At 41.7% G+C, this 27,159-nt stretch overlaps 1 protein-coding gene across 1 annotated transcript; it reads right to left on the minus strand.

Moving 5' to 3' along the window:
* Positions 1-915: 915 nt before the first annotated feature.
* On the minus strand, positions 916-26,529 carry LRRC31 (leucine rich repeat containing 31). The gene is given in 10 exon segments (XM_057738296.1): positions 916-1,247; positions 7,281-7,448; positions 11,958-12,125; positions 14,497-14,661; positions 15,463-15,630; positions 15,839-16,006; positions 18,849-19,016; positions 20,713-20,856; positions 26,344-26,431; positions 26,434-26,529. Coding segments are annotated over 10 exon segments (1,665 nt in total).
* Between the last annotated feature and the right edge of the window lie 630 nt (positions 26,530-27,159).

Raw genomic sequence — 27,159 nt, forward strand, 5'->3', positions numbered from 1 at the left:
GTATTGATTTCAGATCATTGCAGTATGAATTATTAGTGTAGCAAGAAGAAAGCAAAACATAATTTGATTAGAGCATATCAGAGCAGAAATGTGTGAGCACATTTCTCTTCCATGCAATGAACTTTATGCCCTAGTAAGAGAAAAATAAAAAATTCCAAAAATCACTTAGAGCAACACAGAAACTTTAATTAATGAGTTAAGCAGATTTTATGTGGCAAATTCCATGTCAAAGAAATGCTCAGAGACAATATGTTAATTTGCTTATTTTAGCAGCAAAATATTTTATTTTAACAAGGTGTTTTTTGATACTGGGTTTTGAATTTTTGACCACTTTTAATGAAGATTTGTATGTCAGTGGCCATTATTAGTTAGTGTTCATGATTTATATCTGAGATAAAAGGCATAAGAATGTAAAATAATAAACCACTGAAGGGAATACTTTCTGATAAAAATGTAAGTAGACCACAGTAAAATACACATAATGGTAAAGATAACGTGAAACTGTTCCACAGTTAGTGCCTTTCACATTAGAATTTCACACACACACACACACACACACCCTTATATTTAAAACACTTAGGAAAAGAGAGGCAGAAAATTCCAGGGCAAGACAAAAGGAGATGCATTACCAGAATCTAAACATTTTTGTCAGGCCTTCTAGCAGTAAGTAAACTAACTATATATCAAAGCAAACGAAAATCCATTGAAAAATGTCATCCTTATTTTATAAAATAGAGAATAAAGACATGCTCATTAGATTATTATAGACAATATATATTTACAAAGCTCTTGTAACCTAAGTCCCATGAAACAGCCTGGAGGTTGGTACTCCTTTAGATTTCATTGGGATTCACTCATGTTCTTTTCCTCCTCCTTAGGATGGTGTGTAGCTTAGTTGAGCCTTGGGAAGTCAGCTTACTGAAATCCACCGTGGTCAAAGTGAATGCTGTTTCTGTGATCTTGGTCACAGCCTTCTAGGTCTTTCTCCTGTGAAGCTAGGAGGACCCACCTCTTCATTCCTATCTCAGTGATCTTGGGAAGTTTGGTCACGGCACATAGCAAGTGCCTAAACCACTGTCCACACTCCCGAAAAGTTGATGGCCGAAGGCTCATATCCAGCTCGGTTAACTCTTTGAGGAGCCACAGGTTTTGGCAGAAGATGGTCCATCCTGCATCACAGATGTTGTCATTATAGCTCAGGTCCAGGTTCTGCAGCCTGGCCAGGTGACCAGTCTGGATTATGGATGCTGAAAAACAAAATCACTCTAAATGCTAAAAGCCAAGAATACTCCCTGGTGTGACCATTTCCCACTTCCAATAACACAACATAGTAGCTCCAGAATTGGTAATAAGATTGGTACTTAGTAATGAATTGTTACTAGCTAGCAGTTTTATTCAGGGCATCTGAAATTAGTAACAAATTTCCTCTGTGCCTCCCACCTACAGCCTGAAAATGGATTTTTTTTTTTCTCTTTCCAAATCCCAGCGGGAAGAATGTCTTTTTTGTGGAGTTCCTGCTCTCTGCTCCACTGGAGTCCCAGCTCTTACTACAGACTTTCTCTAATTAAATGTGAGGAGTGATGGCTCACTGGCTTTAACTCAGGACCGTCTGTGAATAGTCTTCTTGCTGTTTAACGCTGTTTAATTATTCATTGCTAATTCAGCCCTTCTTCATTCAACAGTTATTTAACTGAGCATTTTCCATGGGCAAAATATACTTGGATAATTTCTAATTCAGGGGTCAATTAGAGACTTATTACATGAGTCAGTTTTTCCTTTGAATAGCACATATCACAGTATTTCCTAAAATGGCTCTCAATAAATAACAGTTAATGATGAATCTAAGAAAAGGAGGTAGGAGAGACAGCCAAAGCAGACAGGACATGCTTCCCTTTTCAGCCAAAAGCAGGAATGGATTACAGAGATGAGATGTGTAGAATCTCAGAGTTGGAAGGGACCTTGGAGGGCTCCTCATTCAACCTCCAGATCAATAATCAGAGAGAAATCCCTCTCACAGCTTCTCTACTGGGGACCAGCCCAATTCTGCCTGAAGCCCCCTTTCAGGTTGCCCCAGCAGAGGGAAGCAGCTCTCAGTGGGAGGAAGCCGCGCCTCTGGGTCCCATTTGACTTTCCCCACTGCCCACCTCAACCTGCTGCAAACCTCAGCTCCTTTCTAATTGCCACCATGCAGTGTTGGACAACAGTCAGGTCCCCTCAAATGTGCCCCCTTTAGGACTAAACATGCCCTGGTGCTTCAAGCATTCTTCATATGTCACGGCTTCCAGACCAAGTGGGAGCTGCATCCGCATCATTTCCATCATCCCAGTCAGGACACACCACAGCTGCCCTTGGTCCCTAGGTGTTCATGTTGATCATCTCTTCCTTCCTGTCTTTCTGTCTCAAGACATTACTCACCATGTTCTCATGACTTTGCTGAGTATTAAAGATAATGTGCATGCTTTTTCTCTTTAGAAAGCTTTCTGCTACAGACATTTTCAAACATATAGAAAGTAGATGGAATAGGAGTGTGAACCCCCATGTCCCCATCCATCAGCTTCAATACTATTTTCGTGGGCTTCCTAGGTGGCGCAGTGGTTGGGAATCCGCCTGCCAATGTAGAGGACATGAGTTCAATCCCTGCTCCAGGAAGATCCCACATGCCACGGAGCAACTAAGCCCGTGTGCCCCCCAAAAAAAAAAAAAAAAAAAAACCAAATACTATTTTCATTACCCTGATCTTGGCTCATCCAGTCCCCTCCCCCTACTTTTTGTTTGTCTGTCTTTTAGTATTTTAAAGCAAATCTCAGCCATTGTTTTTGTTTTTGGCCACACAGCATGTGGGATCTTAGTTCTCCAACCAGGGATTGAACCCTTGCCCCCTGCAGTGGAAGTTCAGAGTCCTAACCACTGGACCACCAGGGAATTCCACCCCAGACATTGTTTTACCTTTCCTATACGGTTTGAATTTTCCTTTACTGTTTGAATTTTCCAGTTATGTGAGTGCTCTATTTATTATATTTTAGTATTTTATATTTGTTATTTTTTTTGAATCTGGGCAATAGTATCATAGGTCATGGAAATACCGTTTTTGTAGTTTACTATACTAAAAAATTAATGCTGCTATTTATAAAAGAATAAAACACAAACTACTTGTGACTGACAAATTCTTAAAGTTTCTGTTAGAAATAATCAAAACAATATAAAAGTGGCAATGCTTAAAACCGTACAGTAATACTTGTTATTGACTAAAAATTGAAAGAAGGAAAAAATACTCTTTACAAACTGTAACAGTATAAATTTGACCTGAGGAAAAAAACCTGGTAGTAAAAATTAAGAAAAAATATATAATGGCTGGAGCTATGATGGATAAAATTTGATGCAGACTACCCCCACCAAAACAAAAACAAAACTGAAGAAGCAAATTTTAATGACTTTAAATGAAATAATTTAAATATGCTTAATGGTGTCTAATTCAGGATTCTTTGATAAGATAGTATCGATAAACCTCTTGTGGTAGTCAGATTCTAAGGTGGTCCCAGGATTTCCACCCTTACTCCTAGGACTGCATATATGGTCAGTTCCCATAATTAGGGTATATTATATGGCACAGCTGAGTTTAAGAAACACAGACACAAGTGGGGTTAACCTACTCACAGGAGCCCTTTGAAAGCAGAGCATTTTCCCCAGCTGGTAGTGGAAGAGGAAGGAGGTCACAGAAGTCAGAGTGATTAGCAGTGTGAGAAGCACTGACACCCCCGTTGCTGCTTGAGGATGAGGGGGCCAGGTATCAAGGAATGTGAGTAGCTCCTAGTAACCCTAGTAACCGAGAGCAGCCCCCAGTTAGGAGCTGGCAGGAAAACAGGAACCTCAGTCCTGCAGCTGCAAGGAACTGAATTCTGCCAACAACAAGAATGAGCTTGAAAGTGGATTTATCCCCAGAGCCTCCAAATGAGAAATCAGCTCAGCTGACACCTTGATTTCAACCTTGTGATACCCTGAATGGAGAACCCAGACAAGCTGTGCCAGACTTCTGACCTACAGAACTGTAAGCAAATAAATGGGTATTGTTTAAAGCGACAAATTAACGTTACAGAATAGAAAATGAGTACACTTTTAGTCAGACTCGTCAAGGGAAAAAAGATAGAAACACAAATTACCAGTATCAGGAATGAGAGAAGGAAAGAAAAAAAAAAGAATGAGAGAGGGGGTATCACTACAGACATTAACAGGATTATAAGGGAACAACTTTATTTCCATAAATTCTACCTAAGTGAAATGGGCCAATTCCTTGAAGACACCAAATACCAAAACTCAAGAAGAAAGAGATAATCTGAATGGTCCTATATCTATTTTTTTTAATTGAATTTGTAATTTAAAACTCAAAGTTTAGACAGTTCAATGGTCAATGCTATGAAACAGTTAAGGAAAAAATAATACCAATTTTACAAAACCTTTCCAAGAAATAGAAGAGGTTAGGACCCTTGCCACCTCATTTTTCAAGGCCATTGTTACCAAAGCCAGACAAAGACATTACAAAAAAGCTATTAGGCAATTATCTCTCGTGAACATAGCCACAAGCATCTTCAACAAAATATTATCAGATAAAGCCCATCAATATATAAAAAAGATTATACATAACCAAGTGGAGTTTATCCTGGGAATGTAAAGCTGACAACATTTGAGAACTGATTACCATTATTCACCATGTTAACCAACTAAAGAAAAAAAACGCTCATCCTAATAGATGCAGAAAAGGCACTTAACAGAATTCATCTTCAATTCATTATAATCAATTCTAGCCAGATTAGGTTTCCTTTACCTGGTAAAGGGCACATCTACGAAACAAAAATCAAAACCTATAGCTAACATTACACTTAATGGGAAAGATTGAATGCTTTCCCCCCAGTATTGGGAAGAAGGCAGAAATGTCTGCTCTCACCTCATTCAATATCTACTGGAAATCCTAGCCAGTTAAATAACCAAGAAAAAGAAATAAAAGATACAGAGACTGGAAAGGATGAAATAAAGCTGTCTCTAATTATAGATGACACGAATGCCTAAGTAGAAAATCCCACAGCATCTAATAAAAACCTCATAGAACTAATAGATGAGTTTAGCAAGGTCTCAGAATAAACGTCAATATATGAAAATCAATCGTATTTCTACATACTAGCAATGACCAATCGGAAATCAAAATTTAGAAACCCGTACCTTTTATAATAGCACCCCAGAATTAAATACTTAGATATAAATTTAACAAAATATATGCAGGATACGCATGGTAGAAACTACAGACTACCAATGAAATAAATCAAAGAAGACCTAAATAAAAAGAGAGACATATTGTGTTCATGCATGGCAATGCTCAATACAGTTGTCATTTCTCCCTGAATTTACCTGTAGATTCAGTGCAATCCCAATCAAAATTACAGCAGGATTTTTCTGTAGATGTTGATAAGCTGATGCTAAAATTTATATGGAAATGTCAAGGAACTAGAATAACTAAAATGATTTTGAAAAAGAACAAAGGATAGCCATATTACCTGATTTTATTACTATAAAGCTTTACTAATCAAGTAAAAGAATAGATACATAGACCAATGGAACGGAATAGACCAGAAACAGACCCTCACAAACTGGCCAATTGAGTTTTGACAAAAATGCAAAGGCATTTCAGTGAATCTTTTCAGCTAATGGTGCTTGAATAATTGAGCTGTCATATGCAAAAATATTAACTTCAGCCCATATCTCATGCCTTGTGCAAAAATAACTCAAAATGGATAATGTCAAAATGTAAATGTAAAACTTTTAGAAGAAAATCTAGGAAAAATCCTTGAGAACTTGGGTTTTGCGAAAAGTTCTAAGATGCAACACAGAAAGCTCTTTCCATCAAATTAGCAAATTGGTAAATAGATCTTTACCAAAACTGAGAGTTTTGCTGTGCAAAAGATACTGTTAACGGAGGGTGATCAGGCAGAACAGTGAAGGGAAGTTTTCAGAGTATGTGGGACGTCTCATTATTTAAGACTAAACTCTTAAAGGGAAGAGAGTCTAGGAGGATGTAGGGGTACAAGAAGCCCATGTGTTCAAGTGATTAAATTCAAAAAGTCTAATCAGTAAGAACAGTATGTAATTTCATTATGAGACCATTGGACTAGAGAAATATGCTTTAATTGGCAAATTCACTCATTCACATTCTGTGTAGCTCCAACATTCCATGATCACTTATTTCACTGGATGTTATGCCATTTTTTTTTAGCATGTTTTTTTCTGTACACCCATTTAAAAAAAAAAAAGATACTGTTAAGGGGATAAGACAAGTTACATACGCAGAGAAAATATTTGCAAGTTATAGATCTGATAAAGGACTTGTGTTCCGAAAATCTAGAGAACTCTCATTAAGAAGAAAACAAACAATCCAGTTTTTTAAATTAGGCAAAAGATTAGAACAGATACTTCACCAAGGAATATATGCAGTTGACAGATAAACACATAAAAATATGCTCACTGCCATTAGTCATTAGGGAAATGCAAAATAAAATCACAATGATTTATCCCCATCGTCTAATTATAGTGTTTAGCCATAACACTTGTTTTGAAAACACATATTTGTTCCAACTAGATTGAAATATCAGAGAACAGTGTGATCGTAACACAAATTTCTTGTTTGCTTGTGCATAATTCATCCACAGCAAACAGTAGGTGAACACAGAAAACTGCACCAGAAAGCTGCGCAGAGCTGGGTGTAGGCGTAAACAAAATCCACACATGCACACATCTCCCAAGGACAAGGAGCCTCACCCATCCACATCCAATGGCCCAATTTTCTATTCTACGTCAGATCATCCTCTTTCTTCCACCACCATACCTATGTCTGTCCGTTTTTTTTGTTGTTGTTTGTTTTGGTTTGTTTTCTGTTTTGTTTTGTTTTTGTTTTTAATGTGTGGCCAAGCCTTGTGGCTTGCAGATCGTACTTCCCTGACCAGGGATTCAACCCGCACCCCTGGCAGTGAAAGCATGAAGTCCTAACCACTGGACTGCCAGGGAAATTCTTCCATCTCCTCTTATGAAACACTCTCCACTGTCTTTTTGGTGTTAGAATTGCCCTTATCTATTTTAACCAGCTCTCTCCTAAGCAGATGTCAGGGAGCAGGGAAGCTTCATAGAGGGCTTCACTCCAGGCCTCACACTGCCTTCTCCACCTCCCTTCTCCTGGGCTGGCAGGGCAGGTGCACTGGGCTCTGAGTGTCAGGACTGCTTTGGAACCAGTAGATACAAACCCAAGAGAGCCACATCCTCTGTCACCAGAGAACAGCTGCTCAGCCTCAGCACTTGAAGGGACGTTGAAAGCTTTAGTGTTTCCAGGAGCAGCTTCAGGTTGCCACCGACACACTTATTCCAAGAAAGGTTGACTATTTCCAGAGCAGGGAGGTGAATGGAGGCTTCAGCTGAAATTGACAGCGATAAGAATAGCAGTCATTTGGGCTTTCTCAGAGGTCATAAGGATTGAATCTGAGGAACCTAGGCTAGGGCAACATAGTACTATCACTGAGGTGAGGTTAAGACAGAGGAGTTCAATTCTCCTGCCTGAAATTCATGGCCTCGATTTACGCTGTCTATTTTAATTTGGGAGAAATTTTGGAAACTTTAGAAAAGTAAAACTTAAGTGGAATTCACCATTGACTGGGATTTCTTTCGTTCACTTCACATTTAAGAGGGAGACAGAGGCGAACAGTTTTCACAGCTAGTCACGATTTCCAGAGTATACTGGTTTTACATGTTCCGATCACTACTGAAATTCAGAGAAAAGGCCAAACCTCCCTAGAACTCTGAAACACCAAAATGTATTGTGTTTACTTAACTGCAGTTAACAGAGGCAAGGAAGGGAAATAGTGTATATTGGAAAGATTTTTGAAGGAAATTGAAAGATTTTCTGCTTAGTTCTCGGTTTCCCCTGATATCAAAATTAACCAGAGCAATTTATCCACAAGGCATAGTCATTAATTACATTTTAAACTATCCTTCTTTGTCTCTAAAAAATAATATATGTTTGAGGGGTAGATATATATTCTTTTTATAATATCTAACAAGAACACCCCTCCCACTCATATGGTACAGAGACCTATCAATAAGAAATTGAACTTTTTCTTTTTCTTCTAAAAGTGATGTAGAGAAATATGTATTTACTTGATTTACTTCTTTTTTTAATTGTTGATTTACTTCTTCATTCAAATTGAATTGAACAGATCTTCCTCAACTTACAGTGGGGTTATATCTCAATAAGTTGAAAACATCTTAAATAAAAAATGAATTTAATACACCTAACCTTCTGATAGTCGTAACTTTGCCTCACCTACTTAAAAATGCTCAGAACACTTATATGAGCCCACGGTTGGGCAAAGTCACCTAACACAAAGCCTACTTTATACTAAAGTGTTGAATATCTCGTGTAATTTATTGAGTACTTATACTAAAAGTGAAAAACAGAATGGTTGTTGTTTACCCTTGTGATGGTGCGAGAGAGTATCGTACCACACATGTATCACTAGCCTAGGAGACCAAAATTCAAAATTCTAAGTGTGGTTTCACTGAAAGTGTATTGCTTTCACACCCTCTTAAAGTTGAAAACTCTTAAGTCAAATCATAGTAAGTCAGGGACTGTCTGTAGATTTACGTCAGATGGTATAATTTAGTGTAATATCTACTTGATGATGATCCATTATTGTATAGCTATAATTGAAAAGAGTTGTGCCTTCTGATGGCAGAAGACATAAAATTAAAATCAAACTTTTCTTTAAAAATATTCAGTATTTTCCATCTAGGAAGTATATTTATGAACGCTTATGTTGTGCCCAAATTTATTTTTTGTGGAATTTTCCTAACGGAACATTAGTCTGAGCAGTGGAATGTGGGGTGTGTGTGCGTGTGTCTTTGTGTGTGTGTGTGTGTGTGTGTGTGTGTGTGTGTACCTAATCATTTTGGGGATGACAGCCCTCTTTGAGAAGTTTATCTGTCTATCTACTTACTTGCCTATCTACTTATTTACTTAACTAATACCTAAAATGTGCTTTGAAGAATGTAGTGAAGAATAAACATAATCCCTGCCCTCAAGGAGGTAACAATCTGGGAGAAGTACTGACATTAAAAAACCACAGAAATAAATACATAATAAAAAATTCTGATAAAGGATATAAGGAAGATAGGGACTTCTGATTCAGAGAGGGGCTATCTTAAAAGGGAACATTTACACTGAGACCTGCAATCAGAGCTGCCCACGAAAGATTGGGGGAGGTGGGGAATTTTGGAAACAGAAAGGTCAAAGGCAGGAGAGAGCTCAGTGATACGAAGAAACAGAAAGAAGCCAACTGAGGCTGGGTTCAGGGATCAAGGGGGAGAGAGGCCGGGGGTACTGGGGCCTTTTAGACCCCATGAAGGAATCTGGATTTTTACCAGAGGTGCTCTAGGCAGCCACTGGGTTTTTTAAAACTGGATAGTGATATGATAAAATTTGCTTTTCTTTGTTTTTGGGGTTTTTTTTTTCTTTTTCTTTTTCTTTTTTTTGGCCATGTTGCACTGTGCAGCATTTGGGATCTTAGTTCCCCAACCAGGGATTGAAACTGCAACTCCTGCAGTGGAAGCATGGAGTCTTAACCGCTGGACCACCAGAGAAGTCCCAAAATTTACTTTTTAAATAAAATTTATAGACTTTCACGGAGTCTTAACCACTGGACCACCAGAGAAGCCCCAAAGTTTACTTTTTAAATAAAATTTACAGACCTTCTCCCCATATTAATATTAACAACTAACATTTACTGAGCATTTACTGTGAGACAGGCACCTTTCCAAGAGGTTTATATGTATGAACCCATTTCATTCTTACAACCCTGTGAGATAGGATACTGTTATTCCATATTACATTTTACAGAGAAGAAAACTGAAGCACAGAGATGTTAAGTCCCTCAGGTCACAAGAGCCAGAGCCAGGATTTGTTTTCAGATGTCTAATCCCAGATGTCTAATTTTTGGAGCCAGAAAATGTACCATACATTCCTCACCAACAAAATAATCGGAATCAGTTTTACCGAGTTCATAGCCCCCTCCCCCAGGCATAACGATAGACTGACTCTCTTAAGGGAGGTGCCGTGGACCCCAGATTAAGAACTCCAGGCTGGAAAGGTACATATTCTACTACTTTTCCCCATCCAGACACGTGGCCAATGAGATGAGCAGTGCTGGGGCCGAGGGCTGGGACCAGTGCATGACAAGGACCAAGTCCTTGTGGAGTGAACAGAATACTTGGGCTGAAAAGGAGGGCAAAAGCATCCTAAACAGAGAGTTAGAATTTGGAGTAAGTTATATGCATTGATTTTTATTCGCAGATATTAGTAAATAACTACTTGTTATTTTTTATTAACAGAATACATATATTTCATTAATAATAGCCCTGTCGTGTCCACAGTACAATTCACTTTTAAGGGGGTGTCAGTGGACATAACCCTTGAGGAAAATTCAGAGAGAAGGTCTCTGCTTTCATTGTTATCCAGAAAATAGCAGAATTCAACCCCTCTAGTCTTGTGCTTGTGTGGAAAACAGAGTTAACCTAGCAGGCCCGAGACCGCTATCCCTACAAAGCCCGCTGGCAAGGCTGGCCCTTGGCTGACAGCTGGGCAGCTGGAATTTGGCAGTGTTGCCACCATCCCCTAACTGGTAAGGGTGGTCCACTGTGCCTACAGTGTTTGTGTACAAATTATGTGATTTATGCTGAACACCAGCTTTCCTTCTGTGAGTCTGGAATTTTGGTGTGTGCTTGGTAGAGGGTGACTGTGTGACCAACCCCCACTAAAAACCCTGGACTTGAAGGTTCAGGTGAGCCTTCCTGGTAGAGATTTCAGGCGTGTCGTGACTCTGCTGGGACAGGACTCTTGGAAGCCTGTGCTTGGTCTGCTCTGGACTCTGTCCTGTGCACCTTCCCCTTTGCTTATTTTGCTTTGTAAATTTTCGTTGTAATAAATTTCAGCAGTGAGATCTATGCGTCCCTTCAGTGAATCACTGAACCACCCCGGCACCATGTGCTCAAAGTGCTGGATGCCTGGGTGGTATATTTGGAAAACTGGGCAAAGTCCCTTTGCCTCAAAATGTCTCCGTTCACTTGCCCCGTAACAGGCAGGGATGTCAGATTTAGTAAATCTTGATGTAGACTGGGCTGTATCCATGATCTTCAGGCACTTCCAGATTCCTGAGCAAGGATGACAAATCCTATGTGCTAGGCAGTCAGCTAGGCTCACACACTAGTAATTGCCTCCCTTCCCCATCAGACTCACAGCAATCCCAATTTATAATGACCTCGGTGAAATTACAAGTTACTGTGAATGTGAACCTCCTGAACTGGTTATACAGCCATCTCTCTGTATCCACAAGGGGATTGTTTCCAAGACCACCTGCAGGTGCCAGAATCCACGGATACACCAGTCCCTTATCTAAAACGGCATAATATCAGCATATAACCTATGCACATCCTCCCATATACTTTAAATCACCTCTAGATTACTTACAATACCAAATACAATTTAAATGCTATCTATGTAAATAGTTACCTGAATGAGACATATTCAAGTTTTGCTTTTTGGAACTTTCTGGAAATTTTTTCCTCAATATTTTCGATTTGCTGTCCATTGAATCCATGGATTTGGAACCCATGGATACAAAGGACCAACTGTGTACACTTTCATTTTAAATGTTAAATTTACAAATGCCAGAAATCATTCATGTGGCCTTGAACGTCACTTTTAAGAGAGCACATTTCCTGAAAGGAAGACAAATTAATACTTTACTTTGCCTATGGCTGAGCCTTGGAATGAAATTCATTTGTAGGGAAACAGAGGCAGATACCAGAATCTGAAGCCTCCCCTCTCAGGTGTTAGGTGCCAGTGCCTGCAGGAACCTGGGGGATGCTCTTACCCAGGGCAGCAAAAGTCTCCCTTTCCAAAGCACAGTTGTTGATTATCAGCGACTTCAACACTGGTAAAAATCGGAGCCTGCTGAGTAGGTTTTCAGAAGAACTGCCCATCTTTTTGTTGGCAGATAAATCCAATTTTTGAAGATTCGAGAGTAAAGGGATAACCTGGGCTGTTAAAACATTAACGGTGACATGTTTTTGGCAGCATCTCACGAAGGGTGTTTGGGTCCCACACTCTTCCCAATGAGCAAGCACAGCCCTTCCCATCTGACCCCTGCCCTTCCGTAAATAATGTTTGATATGATCATTCAAGTCTCAGAATATGACAGAAGTATTAGAAAGGCAATGAAATCAAGCAATCAGAACAGATGTCTGTGGGTAACAGCACCAGAGTGGGGTCCTGAGGGCCCTTGCTATGCCAGGAGGTACTCTTGTCTCGCTATCTTTCTGCTGCGTCTCCTGCTTTTAGACCTTTGCCCTAGTTCTTTCCAGTGTGGGAAAGGCAGTGTCCTGGGATCTCTGGGGCCGTCTCACCTCCTCAGAGCCTTCAAGGGCCAGCAAAGCCACAGTAGCCCTTTGGCCACTGTTACATCGCTCTGTTTTCTTTTCCTCCCAGCACCCCCATCACGTGACCTGTTTGTGTCTGTGTTTGTCATCTGCCCTCCGTCACCAAAGGTGAGCTCTTCTTGTGTGTAGGGGCTGCTTCGTGTCCGGAGTGTGCATCAGAGCTTGGAAATCAGGGGCCCCAATATTAGTGGAAGGAGGGAAGGCCAGGAGAAAGGAAGGGGAAGGGAAGGAAAGGAGGGCAGACACCTGCCATCCCAGCAGCTGTAACAATTTCTCCCTCTTCTAACCCCCACGGCACCTTGTATTTCACTGCATATTGGGTTTATTCCTGCCCCCACCAGACTGAAGCTGCCGCCTGTGAATTCCCCTTAGCCCACAGCACAGTGCCTCAAACAACTGGATGATTAATCAAAACATGGTTGGGTAAATGATCTATAATTCCATTTCTTTGGAGTAATCGAGAATGATCAGGTAAAAGAACGTTCAATTCTTTAACACCATGAGGTATAAACAGGATGTATTTTCATTTCTATCTTTTCAAAATTAAGCAGGAGAACAATGCAATCCACGACAGTTATTAAATAACCATTTCCTTTCCAGGACCGTTTACCCGTGTTGGTGGCTGCAAATCTAAATAAGAGAAGCTAATCCCTCCGTTGTACTAGCGGTAACTGTTCAGGTCCTCTAGCATTTTAATCTTCCTCTGAGCAACAAGATGAGACGTGGTGTTCGTGTTATTCAGTTGTAGCAGGGGAAATTCATTACTTGGAATCTGGTGGACTGGTAATTCAGGAGTGTCTCTGCAGGTACGACACTCGTAAGTAAAAGGGATGGTGACATCTCAATCTCCACCTGGAGCTCAAAAACGGATTGTTTTGCTGCTTAAAAATCTTCATGAAAGCCTCAAACTCTTCTCATTTTCCCAAATTGAGGGATAAGAACCTAAGAAATCACTTGGCAGGGCTAAAAGATCGACATTAGACCTAAAGAGCTATTTTACTGTTTTCCTCCCCTGATTCTCGTTCTTTATTGATTGATTCATTCAGTCAATCACATGCTCAACAAACACTTACTGGGTGCCAACTATGTGCCAGACCCTGTGCGTGCGCAACAGAGAGATGCTGAGAAAAGCCCACCCCTCCCCGGGAGGAGCCCGTAGTCCGGAGGGAGAGCAGCGCGTGGCGGTGTGCGTGAGGGTTAGCATGCGTGGCGTGGCTGGAGTCGTCAGTGGGGGAGGGAGTAGAGAATGGAGAGTACAGTCAGAGAGACAGAGGAGCAGGAAAACCATCTGGACTCTTGCAATAATCTAGGCACGAGGTGACAGTGGCCTGGACCAGGGGAGTAGATGTCTAGATGGTGAGCCACGGTCAGATTCTGGATGTATTTTGAAGGCTTATTGTGGCTGCAGACAGAATAAAACCCTTAATCTCTATGGCTATGCTTGCTATTTGTTAGGGGAAACTGCACTTATACGTTACATGTTGCAAGACTATGTCTGCGGTAGGAAAGTAAGCATAGTGACCTAAAGTTGGAACGTACCCCCGTTATACACCATCCCACTGACTTCCTGTAACTTCGTTTGTATCTAAGTGCCTCCGCTTCACTTGTTAGATAGAAAGCCTCAACACCTTTGTTTTGGCTTCCCCTCTACATCCCTGTTTGTAATACATTTTGTGAAAGTAGCAGATTCATTTCTAACCAGTCACATAAGTTCCAATTTTTCTCCCTCGAGTGCCACATCTATCCTTTACAGATGTGTATAGGAGTTTAGATTTACTAACATTTACTGGGCACTTGATATTTGCCAAATACTGTATTGGGACATTCACAGAACTTGTGACCCTCAGAACTCAGATTCACAGAACTGGTGATCCTCCCAGTAGCTTCATAAACAGTGCATCTCAGATTTGCCAGGTTTCCAAACAGAAGCCAAGGCTCCAAGGGTCCTCCCTCGGCTCTGCAGCGCCTACTCACTCAGCGACACCACGTCAGCGGCTGTCAGCGAGCACTGGTGAAGATCCAGCCCCTCCAGGTGCTCCAGCATGGCCAGCCCTGGGGAGTCTTCAAACCCTCCACCCAGCTCCTTGTTGCAGGAAAGGTCTAGTGTCCTCAGTTCACACAAGTATCTAAAAGCAGCATCTACAAAGAAGGTGAGAAGGCCATTCTGATATATTACAGAGTGCTCGGCAGGAGTGGAGCAGGGCAGGGGGCAGGTGTGGAGAAAGGAGACTGAGAAAATACATATACGGTGGTGACAAAAGCCCAGACGGAGGGATAACTGTCCACTTCGGGCCATCTACCCCTTTGGACCTGACAATGGCTTCAAATATCCACTGCCGGCGATCTGCATTGATTGACACTGCTTGTGATGAAAACCCTGCAACTCATGGTTCTTGCCTTACTATCCTTGAGCATTGGTACTTTCGTAGGATTCTAGACTTATTCAAACTGCCAGTGAGAAGGATATTACAGGCTCTAGAAGCTGAAGGGGTTACAAACATTTGATTTCATATCCTCCCTTAATGCGGATACTCTATATAGCAGAGTAAATTTTAACTACGGATGCCACTGAAGCTGTCCTTTTTATCAGCACCAATTCCATCCTACTACTAAGCATAAAATAGTGCTGGCGTTTTCAAAAGTCAGAGAAAAATGGAGAGCTTTGGCAGCACAGAAACTTTTATTTTGCACAGTGTCTCTCTCAAACCTAAAATATCCTGGCCTTTTCAGAGTCGGCCGTTTTAAAAGGTTATTTTTGTAATCATGAAAGTATGGGCTCACTGTAAAAGACTTAGAAAATCAATAAAACGTGGAGATTTAAATCACCCATAATCTTATTCCCCAACGTAACCACTGTTTATATTTTGTTGTATTTCCTGACAGCTTAAAAATTATGTATAAAATAAAATTATATAGAAATCTCAGCCATCGCTAACTCACCCAGTAGTCTGACACTCTTCTGGGATAATCCACATGAATGTAACCTCAAGATTTTCAGCTTCGGGGTACTTTTTAATCCCTGAGCAATACTGTGGAGACTGCCACCGATGTTTCTGTTAATAGAAAGATCAAGTACTTCAAGGTTTTGCAGCCTAGGTAGCACTTGACCTGGAAGGAAGGAAACCCAAAGAAGAACAACTCAGTGAAAATGCAGGGTGTGAACGCTGGGGAAGGCAGGAGGGGGTACATCTTCGTGTGACCTGGGGTATAGTGAGCCACTCTTTCAGTTCAGGTGAGAGAAAACACAGCCAACGTCAGCTCCCAAGCTATCCGATCATGGGTGTCTTCACATTTTTTCCCTAGAAATTCCACTTACCCACAAACACCCCATCTTCTGACGTGAGGGCACAGTCCACAAGCTCAAGCGTTCGTATCTTGCTCCCTCCTTGGAATGTCTGCAGGATCAGAGGCAAGTTTCCTCCCACTTGACTGTTCCAGCACAAATTCAGCTCTTCAAGTTCAGGCAGTGCTTTAAGTGCTTCTCCTGTTACAAAATGGCCCAAAGATCAGGTTGATTGCTAGTCCTAGTCTGCAAAGCAGGGAATTCATTTCAAAATCAAAAGAACCGTTATTTACAGAGTATTGAAGCCCGGCCAGGTACTGGTTAGATGCCAGGGAACAGGGAGGAGAAAAGGACCCAGATCCTGCTCACTCCCAGCAGGGTGAGCTTCTGTGTGTACAGGCACAGCGGTGCTAGTCCCTCCCTCCAGAGGTCTGAAGCCATGCTCATAAGCAAAAATTGTAATAATAAAAAAAAAAATCCACCTGTCAGTAGGGTAGTTTTACCGAATTGTTTCTTTGGTTTTTTTTGTTTTTATTTTATTTTTTTTAAATTTTATTTATTTATTTATTATTTTTTGGGGGGGTACACCAAGTTCAATCATCTGTTTTTATACACATATCCCCGTATTCCCTCCCTTCCTTGACTTCCCCCCCACCTCGAGTCCCCCCCACCCTCCCCGCCCCAGTTACCGAATTGTTTTTATGGTAGTAAATATTTCTACCAGTCCATCTACTTTTTCTCATCCACCTTCTCTGGGAATCAGCATTGATGAGCAGCTTGGCCAGAGGTAGAAGTGTAAAAGATTTAGAAAATGAATGAAACATGAAGCAGGTTTAAATCACCCATAATCTTATTCCCCAACATAAGACTGTTCATATTTTGGCCAGAGGTAGAAGCAAAGCAGGGCACTGGTCACCACAGAGGAAAAGCTCACTTTGACCTCAAGCATATCACATACAGCTGATCCAACCACTGCAGGGAGGAACTAGCAAGAGAGCATCAGGCACTAGCCGCTCCTTAACAGTGATGCAGCCTTGGGGTAGAGGAGGATGTGGGGTTGGGGGGGGGGGTGAAACTTGACATTTCTGACCCCACTTCACACAGGAAACATCTGAGAGCTCCAGAGTGGAAGCTGGGAGAGAACAGGGGAGGTTACGCGGACGTAAGCCCTTAAGAATGATTTTCACTGCTTTGGGGCTAGAACAGAACGGTGAAGCACACACATGGAAAAGGTACTTCCTCAGCATCTGGAGTCAATTTTAATACCAATTAAGAATGTTGGAAGGTCCACTGTGGCCAGAAGCCTCTCTTCCACCGTCTGCTACTGGGCTTGAACGTCTGCCACTGGTTATTTATTCCACAGTTTAAGGTTTTTGGAGTCCAGGAGCCCCAGGTTAATAGGCAACTTCTCCAGGAGTTATAATATCATAAGCCAGGGATGAACTGGTGTCATTTTGTATGCCATTGCCAGTCAGTGGGGCGTGGCTTTGTATAGCCCTGAGGCATCCCCCAGGATCAGGGAGAAAGAGTGCATGATTGTCTGCAGTGCATACGGTACTGGAGGGCTATGCATTTGCCATCTTGCAGTAAGCAATTGTAACAGGTGTGATACTGTTGAAATGCCTCCTGCTTGATGTTTTCTTATCAGTAAACCATTTATTCTCCTTATACCCCATCTGCCATTAAGGCTAAGCAGAGTATAGATGATAAGACAGCTCCTCCTGCTGGAGAGGTAGCAGAAGTCCTCCCAGAGAGGATAAAATCTCAGAGAAGGAAAAGGACACAAAGCATCAGTGACAAGGGTGCAGACTCTCTCCTGGACCAGATGAGTTTAGAGTGGGTCCCAGGGCTGAAATTCTACTTCCTGCTTTCTTTAGGATGGAGGATCATGAAAAAGATTAGGTTAATCATAGAAAATAAAGAAACTATGCTTCTTTTCATGCCTGACTAACAGTAATGTTAAATTTGAGACTGTGCTATACGATAACCAGCTGCTCTTCGATGGGGCTAAATTGATCATGAAAAACCACAGAAAGGTAATTTTGGATGAGGGGATGGGGAAACAAAGAATTATCGATTACTGAGCATCTGCTATGTGTCAAGCATGTAGTAGGTACTTTACAGAAATTATTTAATCCTCAATTTTTTTTGAGGTGGATAATTTCACAGATAATAAAACTGAGGCTCAGAAAAGTTAGGAATTTTTTCCGTGGTCACAAAGGTAATTAGAAGTGGGACTAGTATTTGAACTAGGATCTGGCCAGCTCTGAGATGAATAATGTTTTTCCTTAGCTATGGAAAGGGTGAGCCAGGAAACATCAGCTGGCCCCCATTTTCTAGAGAAGGATTAGAGAGAAGACATTGGCATAAATTTTGTTGCTTTTACAGAAACCTTTGCAGAGATGTAAATCATCACAATTTATGATCGAAATAAGAAACTTCAGCCAAAAAGAAGACTAAAAAAGTATTAATGTCATCTAAATCTAGCAAGCATTCTAGTAAAGCAGCTGGGCTAGTAGCATGACAAATTTTATCTTATGTTGTATGTTATCCAATGTCTGATATACTATAAACTGACTTAACTGAGGTTCTAGTTCTACTTAAATCGTTGCTTTTAACTGAAAAATCTTGTTTCGATCAATTTTTTAAAAACAGGAATCAGAAAATAGAAGAGAAGTATTATTTTGGAATTGGAAAGGAACTTAATTATCTATCCCAACTCCTCTATTTTACAGATGAGGTAACAGACCCAGAGTGAGAATATTTTACAATTACTATTTTCATTTAAACCCCATGAGAACAGAGGCTTGGTCAGCCTGTTCCCTTCTCTGTCCCAGGGCTTAGCACGATGCTAGGTAGGTTACACAGCTTTTCAGAAGGTATACAAGTGCTCAACACAGCATTACATCATGTACAGGCAATGCTCTCATCCTCGTCCATAGACACCCAAGGAGGGTGATGACCCAGATAATTCATCCTTGAGGGTTTGAGTTGCAGAGATCCTTCCAGGGAAGCCCTCTCTTAAGGGAAGCATTCATCATACCTAGTGCTCGAACATCATTAGTAGTAAGTCTGCAACTATCCAGCCTCAGGATTTTTAACTTGCTGACAAGATGCATTTGCTGGGTGAGTAAATGGAGGGTTCCGCCTATGAAATCATTCCAGGAAATATCCAGTTTTTCCAAGTCTGGGAGAGAAGGCAGCAAAGCAACTAAAAGTGAACACAAGAAAAGACAGATTTGCATATGTAATTTGTGATTTGTAGTAAACAGGATCCACTGCCTGTTGTTCTGTAAGAGGATAGAAGGAGGATGGATGTGCTGACTTTCTGCAAAGCAGGGATTTCTCTTGGGACATTTTCTATTTCTGCCAGATCACTCTACTCTGAAAATGCAATGGTGTTTCCATAAGAGTTCATAAGAATTCCTTTATTGTAGGGGAAATTGTAATTCTACTGCTAGGACTGTTACTACCACTGTCACTGTAGTGTGTATACTGCCCCTTTTATTTTGCAAAACCCCCTGACACCTGTCACCCTGTCATCCTATTGGATCCTAAGGCTGAAAGTCTGGGGAACACTCCGTTGGCAAGGACTGCTAAGACTAAGGGTGCCCATTACCTTTTCTTTCTATTTTGATCACCTGGGTATCACCACCTTACAAAGTTCCTGTTATACCTACATGGGCCAACATATGCAGGTTTAGACTGGCATAAAGCCTGACCAGAACCTTCTCTGAGCCTCCATTGCTCATGAAAAGTGAGGTTACTGTCTGTGAACAAGATTCTCAAAGGTCATCTCTATCTCCTGAAACAACCAGACTTGAGAGTGGAAATGCCAAAGTCGAAGGAGGAACGTGTCTTTGCTTGCTTGCTTTTAAATGTCTGTCTTGAGTGTTAAAATAGTGGCAGCGGTCAGACGCTGCATGGTGAGCTTCTCGAGTTACAGGCACAGCAATTCCTGACCTTCCACAATTCTGAAGAAATTCTAAAGACATGTTTAGGGGCGAAAAAAAAATGTGTTTTCTTTTTACTAGCATTCAAAGCACTTTAGCAGTTTCATCTTGTTCACCAAGATCCTAACTTTATAAAGTATGAAAGCCAATTGAACACATTAAGAAGGAAAAAAACAGGATTCCTCGGGCCCACTCTCGAAGATTTCAATTCAGTGGGTTTGGGTTGCACTCAAGTGCCTGCATTTCCACAAGTTCTGCAAGAGATTCTGACATGGACATACGCATTCGAGAACCATAGGCATGGTTAGAGTTTTAAGAGATCTGTCTCAAATATAATGGCATGGATTTTAATTAAAATAGTCAAGGACCCCTCACTCAAAATGCAGTTCTTTTGATACCTCTGTCAGTAGACACATCTAATTTGATTAAAGACTTGATTTAAGGTATCTGAAAAAAGAGTTTTTGAAAAGGTAGTGAGGGCGGTGTTGGGGAGAGGGTTCTTCCCAAAGGAACTCCTGCTAGGATGCCACAAGCAACGGTTGCACTTTTGTGTACAAAAGGTATGAACAGTAATTGCTGGTAGTGATACTTTTCATTCCACAGATAACAACATGATGCCCCTTTAAATCCCCAGCAGGGCTCAGTTTTACCCATGAGTTTATATCATATGCAGGAACAGATGTGTTTCAGGGAGCTAGAGCTAATCAGTAGAGAGGTACAATTGCTCAGGAAAAACAAAGGAACCTCCCTCTTAAACTTGGCTCCAATTTTTGAAGCTTGAGGAAGAATCAATTAACTTGATTTAAAAAAAAAAATAGTGGTGCAGCTGCTCTTCTTGAGTTGTCTGGGCCACCCGGCAGACCCTGGGTTACCAAGTGAGGACCGAGCACTTTCCCTGCTTATCTCAGCCCAAAGGCCCTCTGTGCCTCTTGGCGAGGTCAACTCTGTACAGACCTGTCTCCCTCACATCCGCTGTTGTTAGCCTGCAGTTGTTCAGATCCAGACACTTGTTGACAGCCTTTTTGCCCAGCTTCTGCAGGAACTGCTCATTTTCCTCCATCCTGGATCTTAATTCCGTTTCTGAAATGAGACTCTTAGCTGTATTATAAGAATAAAGAAGAATTTGCTGTGAATGACAGCGAATATTAAAGATGCATAATGATCGCAATAAGACAAGTGAGAAGACGGAGAGCAATCCTGAACTGGTCCTTTGTGAAACCTCAACACAGAAGGGAACAAAACCTGACCTCTGCTGCTACGACCGGTGCTCGACACTGGCTACTCCAGTGACCCGTTTCCGAAAGGAGCCTGAGGAACTCAGTGGCTTTTCTTTCATGGCCTAACCTGGGCTTCTTGCCTGTAGATGGAGTTGTGTTCCTGGATGAAGAGGTAAACCTGTTAGCACAGCACTTAAGACAGTGCTGCTGGAAGGATGCGCAGACATCTTTGGTGAATGTGACTGCTGCAGGGACACACACAGGTACCCGCCTCCTCACCAGACAAGTGAGGAAGGGGAAGCATTGCAATCCCCACCCATGAGCCTCAGATGGCTAAAGGGAGCGAGTGAAACACTCGCTGCTCATTTTCTAGACCCTTCAGTTGACAGATCCAAAGAGGGTAGTGCCTGCAAGAGCTTTTGTATATTTTTTCAACTCCTGCCAGAGAATACACTCAGAAAGCCTCATTTGTCCTTGTTATTAGGGACTTCTTATGTGACACCCTCACCAAGTTCCTCTGTAATAATACCACACTAACATGATATCACTAAAATGTATAAAAATTAAATAAAAATAAAAGCTATCATTTTAATGAGTGCCTACTATGTACCAGTGCTTTACCTACTGCATATGTCAACATTTAAGACACCTGTGAAACTCATCATAATTTTGTAAGGAAAAATGAATAGGTATGTATTGACAGTGATTTAAAAAGAGGTTTTGTAAGTGAAAATGTACAATTTAAAACACATGCAAAGAGTGCACTGGAATCCAATAGGAAAGCATAAGTTCTGAATGTTCAGTAATACTCTACTACCCCTGACAAAAAGTATACAACCACATAGCAAAAAAGAAATACATTAGTACCAGTGAAAATGAAAAGATAGTGGCATTATGGTAGTAGTAAATTTAGACTCAAAAACTCTGTCTCTCCTCCACAGTGTGTCTGGTGGCTTACTATTTTTGTTTGGTTTTGTTTTGTTTTCATGGTGGCTTGCTATTTTAAAGAAACCAACCTACAGACTGTACACCTTTGCCAGAATGGTTGGTGTTGCCACACACTACCAGTAGGAGGCAGCATCATCCACCCACCGTTTGCCTCTTCATTTTGGTCTTCAGTTTTTATTATGGTACATTGGATACAAGGTATTTTATTTTGGGTAACCTTGCCAGATTTAGGGAAAACAAAAATAGCACGTACAACTAAACTTAAACTTCAGGTAAATAAGGAATCATTGTTTAGTAAAATATGCCCCAAATATTGCATGTATTTTTTCTGGCAACCCTAATTTTGGGTGGAGCAGAGGAGAGTTTTGGATGGGGGATGAGGAGGAACTGTCTCTTACACGCCAGTGAGTGCAGGTCATGTTGTGTAAACTTAATGCAAGAAGTCACCATCACACTACTTCACAGATTTGGAAAGCGAGACTCGGAGAGACTGTTAATTAGTAAGCAGCGGGGTCAGAGTGGAACCCAGAACAACCTGTTCCAAAGCCCATCATGTGTGTGCGCTTTTTTAAATTTTGTGCTCAAAAATTTTCTCTGAATTGTATCTCATTGCTCTCTCTTTTGTTTTTAAGCTTTTTATCTCCATAGGCTCAACCTGTGATCACGGTCAAGTTTCAGCCTCACCAAACCTTTTCCTCTGTGTTCTCCTCCAGCCACTGTTCTGTCAATCATTTCCTTTACTGTCAAATGTTTGAAAGAGTGGTTTATACTTGCTGGCCCCACTTTGTCACCACAGTTACCAATTAACCCTCTACGTTCTGGTGGCCACACTCACCTAGCCAAATAAATCGTTTCCCAAAGGTCACCACCAATGACCTATGTATGCTCAGGCCACTCAAGATGGCTGTTCTCTTGCTCTCTGTAGAGCCCCTGATCAACCAGTCCCAACTTCACTCACACGGCTATCCAATCCTCTTAATGATAGGGCCTCGTCAGCAACTGCCTGCGTGTTTGCCCCCGCCCCGTCTGCTGGTTTCCCTGGTAACTGATAAGCCCACCTGACGTCAGTATCCCCTGTAAATGGCAGCCTCTTTCTCCACCAAGTAGCGAAGGCTGCCGCCCTGTCCTGCCTGCTGCTGGCCACCCACGGTGGGAGTGTCGCTCCAGGACCTTTTGCTTCAGACATGTAAGATCCCTCGTCCAACAACCCGGTGATGTCTCTGTCTTTGTCACGGCACCTGGGCTCTTTCTTCAGCCTCGAGGCTGGGCACCTACAAGGTCTGCGGGCCGTCGGGGTGCAGCCCAACAACCAACCAACTGACAGATTCAGGAATCTTTCTCAGAGCACATCCTACTTGGGTGCTCTGTAATGTTTGATATAATTGGCAAGTCCAAGGCAGCACAACTGGAAAACCTGGTTCACCTCATGGGTCCATCAGGTAAGCAAGTCACTTGACTTCTCCGAGCCTTGGTTTAGTCATCTATGAAATGCAGATTATAACTCCTGCCTGGTTCACTTCTCAGGAGCATAGGGACTTAAAGTTACCGAGGCCTCTCGGGAAGATGGGATTCTGCAATGCCTTTCACATGAGAGGCACCGTTTGTAAACATTTGTTGAATGAACAAATAACTGAATGAATAAATGAATGAGGGAATGAATAAGTGAGTTTTACAGTTCCACAATTACTGAAATAAATCAAGGTGATAAATCCTTATCAAAACACCTAAGTATGAATATGAGTACCAATGTGGGGGGCCCCTGGGCATCTCCTTATAGACCATGTAGTTCTTTCTCTTTTTTTTAAATCTGTGAAACCCTTCCTTCAAAAAAATCTTATGTCACAGCTCAATACAGAAAACAGATGAGTCAGAGCTGCTAGAGGTTGGCTGAGGTGGGAGGGCTGGCACTCCGTGGAGGGTGCCAAGTGACCACACGTGAGCAGCTCCATGGAGTGATTCAGGGCCTTTCCTGGCTGCTTTACTGCTGAACCTTCTCTTGCTTCTCCAGGTGAACCAAGGTCTTGCTTCTCTAGGTGATTCTGTGAGCCAAGCAGTTTCTTCTCATTGGGTTCTTTTCCAAGCTAAACGTGAAGGGGTTGGTTTCCGTTGTTTACAGCCAAGAATTCCAGTGCTTTCATAAAACATTATTGCATGTTTGTAACATGGGTGGCGCTGTACAAGGAACCAAGATAACCAGTTCCTGTTGTCAAGGAGCTACGTGTCTAGTGGAGGAGACAGACAAGAGAGCTGCGGTCACAGTACAGAGAAGTACAATGGTGGAGGCACGCGGGGGATACAGGGTCCAGTGGGGGGCCTGGGAAAGCGTCCAAGTGAAAGCGGTCGATAAATTGCCCCTTAAAGGATGAGTGGGAGTCAGCCAGGTGGGTGAACATGAGGGATGGGTAGATGGGGGAGGGGTGCGGAGGGAGGATGGGAACACAAGGGAAGGTCTTTCTAGGCACAGAGAACCACTTTGAGGGAACGTGGCCAGTTCAGGAAACTGTAAATCAGTCAGAATGTCAGGAATAGAGGATGAACATAAGGTCAGAGGAGGACAGAGGTCGTAAAGAGATATTCAATTGATCACAAACACCATGAAGACCATGCCTGAGAGTATCCTTTCTCTTTAAGGCAAGAAAGACTCAGTGAAGGATTTTAAACAGATCCGAGACACCATCATATCTGTGGTTTAGAAAGAGCACCCAGCAGAAGTGTGGAGGACGGGCTGGCCAGAGAGAGAGACCAGGAGCAGAGAAACCAGGTAGGAAGCTGTGGCAGTGGTCCAGGCAAGAGGCCTTGAAAGCCAGGACAGCAAAGGAGAGGAGGAACCCGGTCCCAGAGCCATTTGGAGGACAGAATTCCCGTAACTCCAGGGGCCACTGAATTTGGGGAGAAATAGAAATGGAGAAGCCACGCATGGCTTGAGGGGCCAGTGTTGCGCAGCTGGGATAACCAGCTGACCGGTCCTGCAAGGTTAACTTAATCATGGTTATGGGTATCCATTAACTATGTTCCTGAAGCTCCAAATAATACTTTAGAACACATATCAACAACTTTCTGATTGCCTTACTTTTAAAGGTAGACTTCTTAACTTTCTACTTCCAAAAATGTATTCAATCTGCTTACCGGTAAAATGATATTTTTGGTATTTGGTACAAATAATCTGACGGACATGAGGGTCAGTATAAATGAAACAAGATTGGCCATGGGTTGGTAATTGTTAGAGGGAAGTGGTCATGGGGACTCAAACTGTTCTCTCTTCTTTTGTAAATGTTTACATAAGAAATTTAAAATGTTTTAAAAATACACTTAATCTAATAATATATTGATGACACTGTATATGACACATACCTTTAGAGAGAGATTTGGCAATATTTTCATAACCCTTGAACTTGTTATCTCTGTTCTGGGAATTTATGCTAATTAGCTGAAACAGAGTAAAGCAGAAAATAGGGGAGAGGGAAAGCCAAAGATTTCACTAAAGGGCAAAAAAGGAACTGATGTAATTATGGCATAGGCGTGTGATGAAATATTGTGCCACTGTCAAAATTAGGCATCTGAACACCACGTAACAATGTGAGAATTAAGCAGTATAATATGTCTCAGAAGTAGGATCACAGCTCCACGTAAGCTCAAGAGGGCTTTATAAGCTCTTATAACTGTACAAGGTATGTCCACTTGGCCCCAGCTACCTCTCTGACTAGTCTCCTACTACTCTCGTCCCCTCTGCATCTCTCATCCTGCTTCAGCATCCCTAACCTCCTGGTTCGCTCTCAGGTACTCCAGGCTCACTCCCATCTTGGACCTTTGCATTTACAGATCCCTTTGCCTAGAAAACTACTCCCACAAATACCTATGTGGCTGGCTTCATTCATTCATTCTACATGGCTGAATTTCAGACCTCAGCTCAAATGCCACCAAACCAGAGACTCCTTCCTTCTAACCAACACCCCCAGCCCATCATTCTCTATCTCCTGCTTTATTTGTCTTCATATGACATCACACTGAAATGATGTCTGCTTTTGTTTCTTTGTGTACTTAAGGTTCTCTTTTTCATGGCTGTGTTTCTAATACAACAGTGACTGGCACACAGTAGGTACTCAATGTTTGTTGATTGGTTGGTTGACCATAAACGCATGCATGTAAATAAAAGGCTGAAAAGAATCTTGAAGAAATGACCATTTGTGTTAGAATGAAAGGAAATATGGTATTTTCTTTAAATGTTTCTGAAACATATTACTTTTGATAATTTAAAAGTAGAGTGAGGGGAATTCCCTGGCAGTCCAGTGGTTAGGGCGCCATGCTTCCGCTGCTGGAGGCCCAGGTTCAGTCCCTACATTGGGGTCCAGCTAGCCATGTGGTGTGGCCAAAAAGGTAAAATGAGCAAATTATTTAAAGCATTTAACAAAATGTTTAGAACAGAGACTCATCATGATAGATTTTGGTGCATCATTGCTGAGTTGGAAATCAGTTGTTTTAAGGTCATTGCTCTCTTTGCTGCTTTCAGCTTTGGGGGACCTGAATTTTGACCCCCAATGCATTTGTTGACAAATGAAGTCTGGGGTTTAGTTTCTCCATCTCAGGAACTCTTCCCTGTTTGACTCATGGACAAGTTGAAGAGAGTCTTTCTCAATAAGCCATCTTCCTGTGGTTTTCTATTCTCTAGGATTTCTGAAGAAAATAGGACTGTCAAGCCTGTGTGAAATCCTAACTTCCCTACATGTGCTTTTATTTCCCCCTTTCTTTCTGTTTTTATTGCTGGTAATGTTTAACATAAAAAAAAAAAAAAGAAGAAGAATGATGTAACCCAGGATCCTGGAACTAACAGATGGTAACAGATACGAATCCAAAGCAAATTTGAGTTTTAAACTTTGCCCTCTTTTATTGTGAGATACAATTCATTAAACACCACTTTGGCAAGTGCATTAAGTACGTCAATGCCTTTTAAATTTCAACAGTCACTTAGAGTTACCTTCTGAGAGAGACAGTGTAAGAGGACTTGGCATGCCTTTGAGCTGTCTGGCCCTTTGCATAACTGTCGCACAGAGGATTTTGCCTCCAGTGATCCCAGCCGCATCTCTTGGCTTACCGTTTCTTTTTCTCTTGGCATTTTCACCTTCCGTACTCCAGCCCTGTACCCCCACCCCATAAAAACACTTTGGCAGTAAAGAGTTAATTCACTCTATGAACAGAACTTACTGTGTTCAACGCAAGAGATTCAGTAATGAACAAGACA

Source organism: Hippopotamus amphibius, chromosome 6, assembly GCF_030028045.1.
Source record: "Hippopotamus amphibius kiboko isolate mHipAmp2 chromosome 6, mHipAmp2.hap2, whole genome shotgun sequence".
NCBI classification, from domain to species: Eukaryota; Metazoa; Chordata; class Mammalia; order Artiodactyla; family Hippopotamidae; genus Hippopotamus; species Hippopotamus amphibius.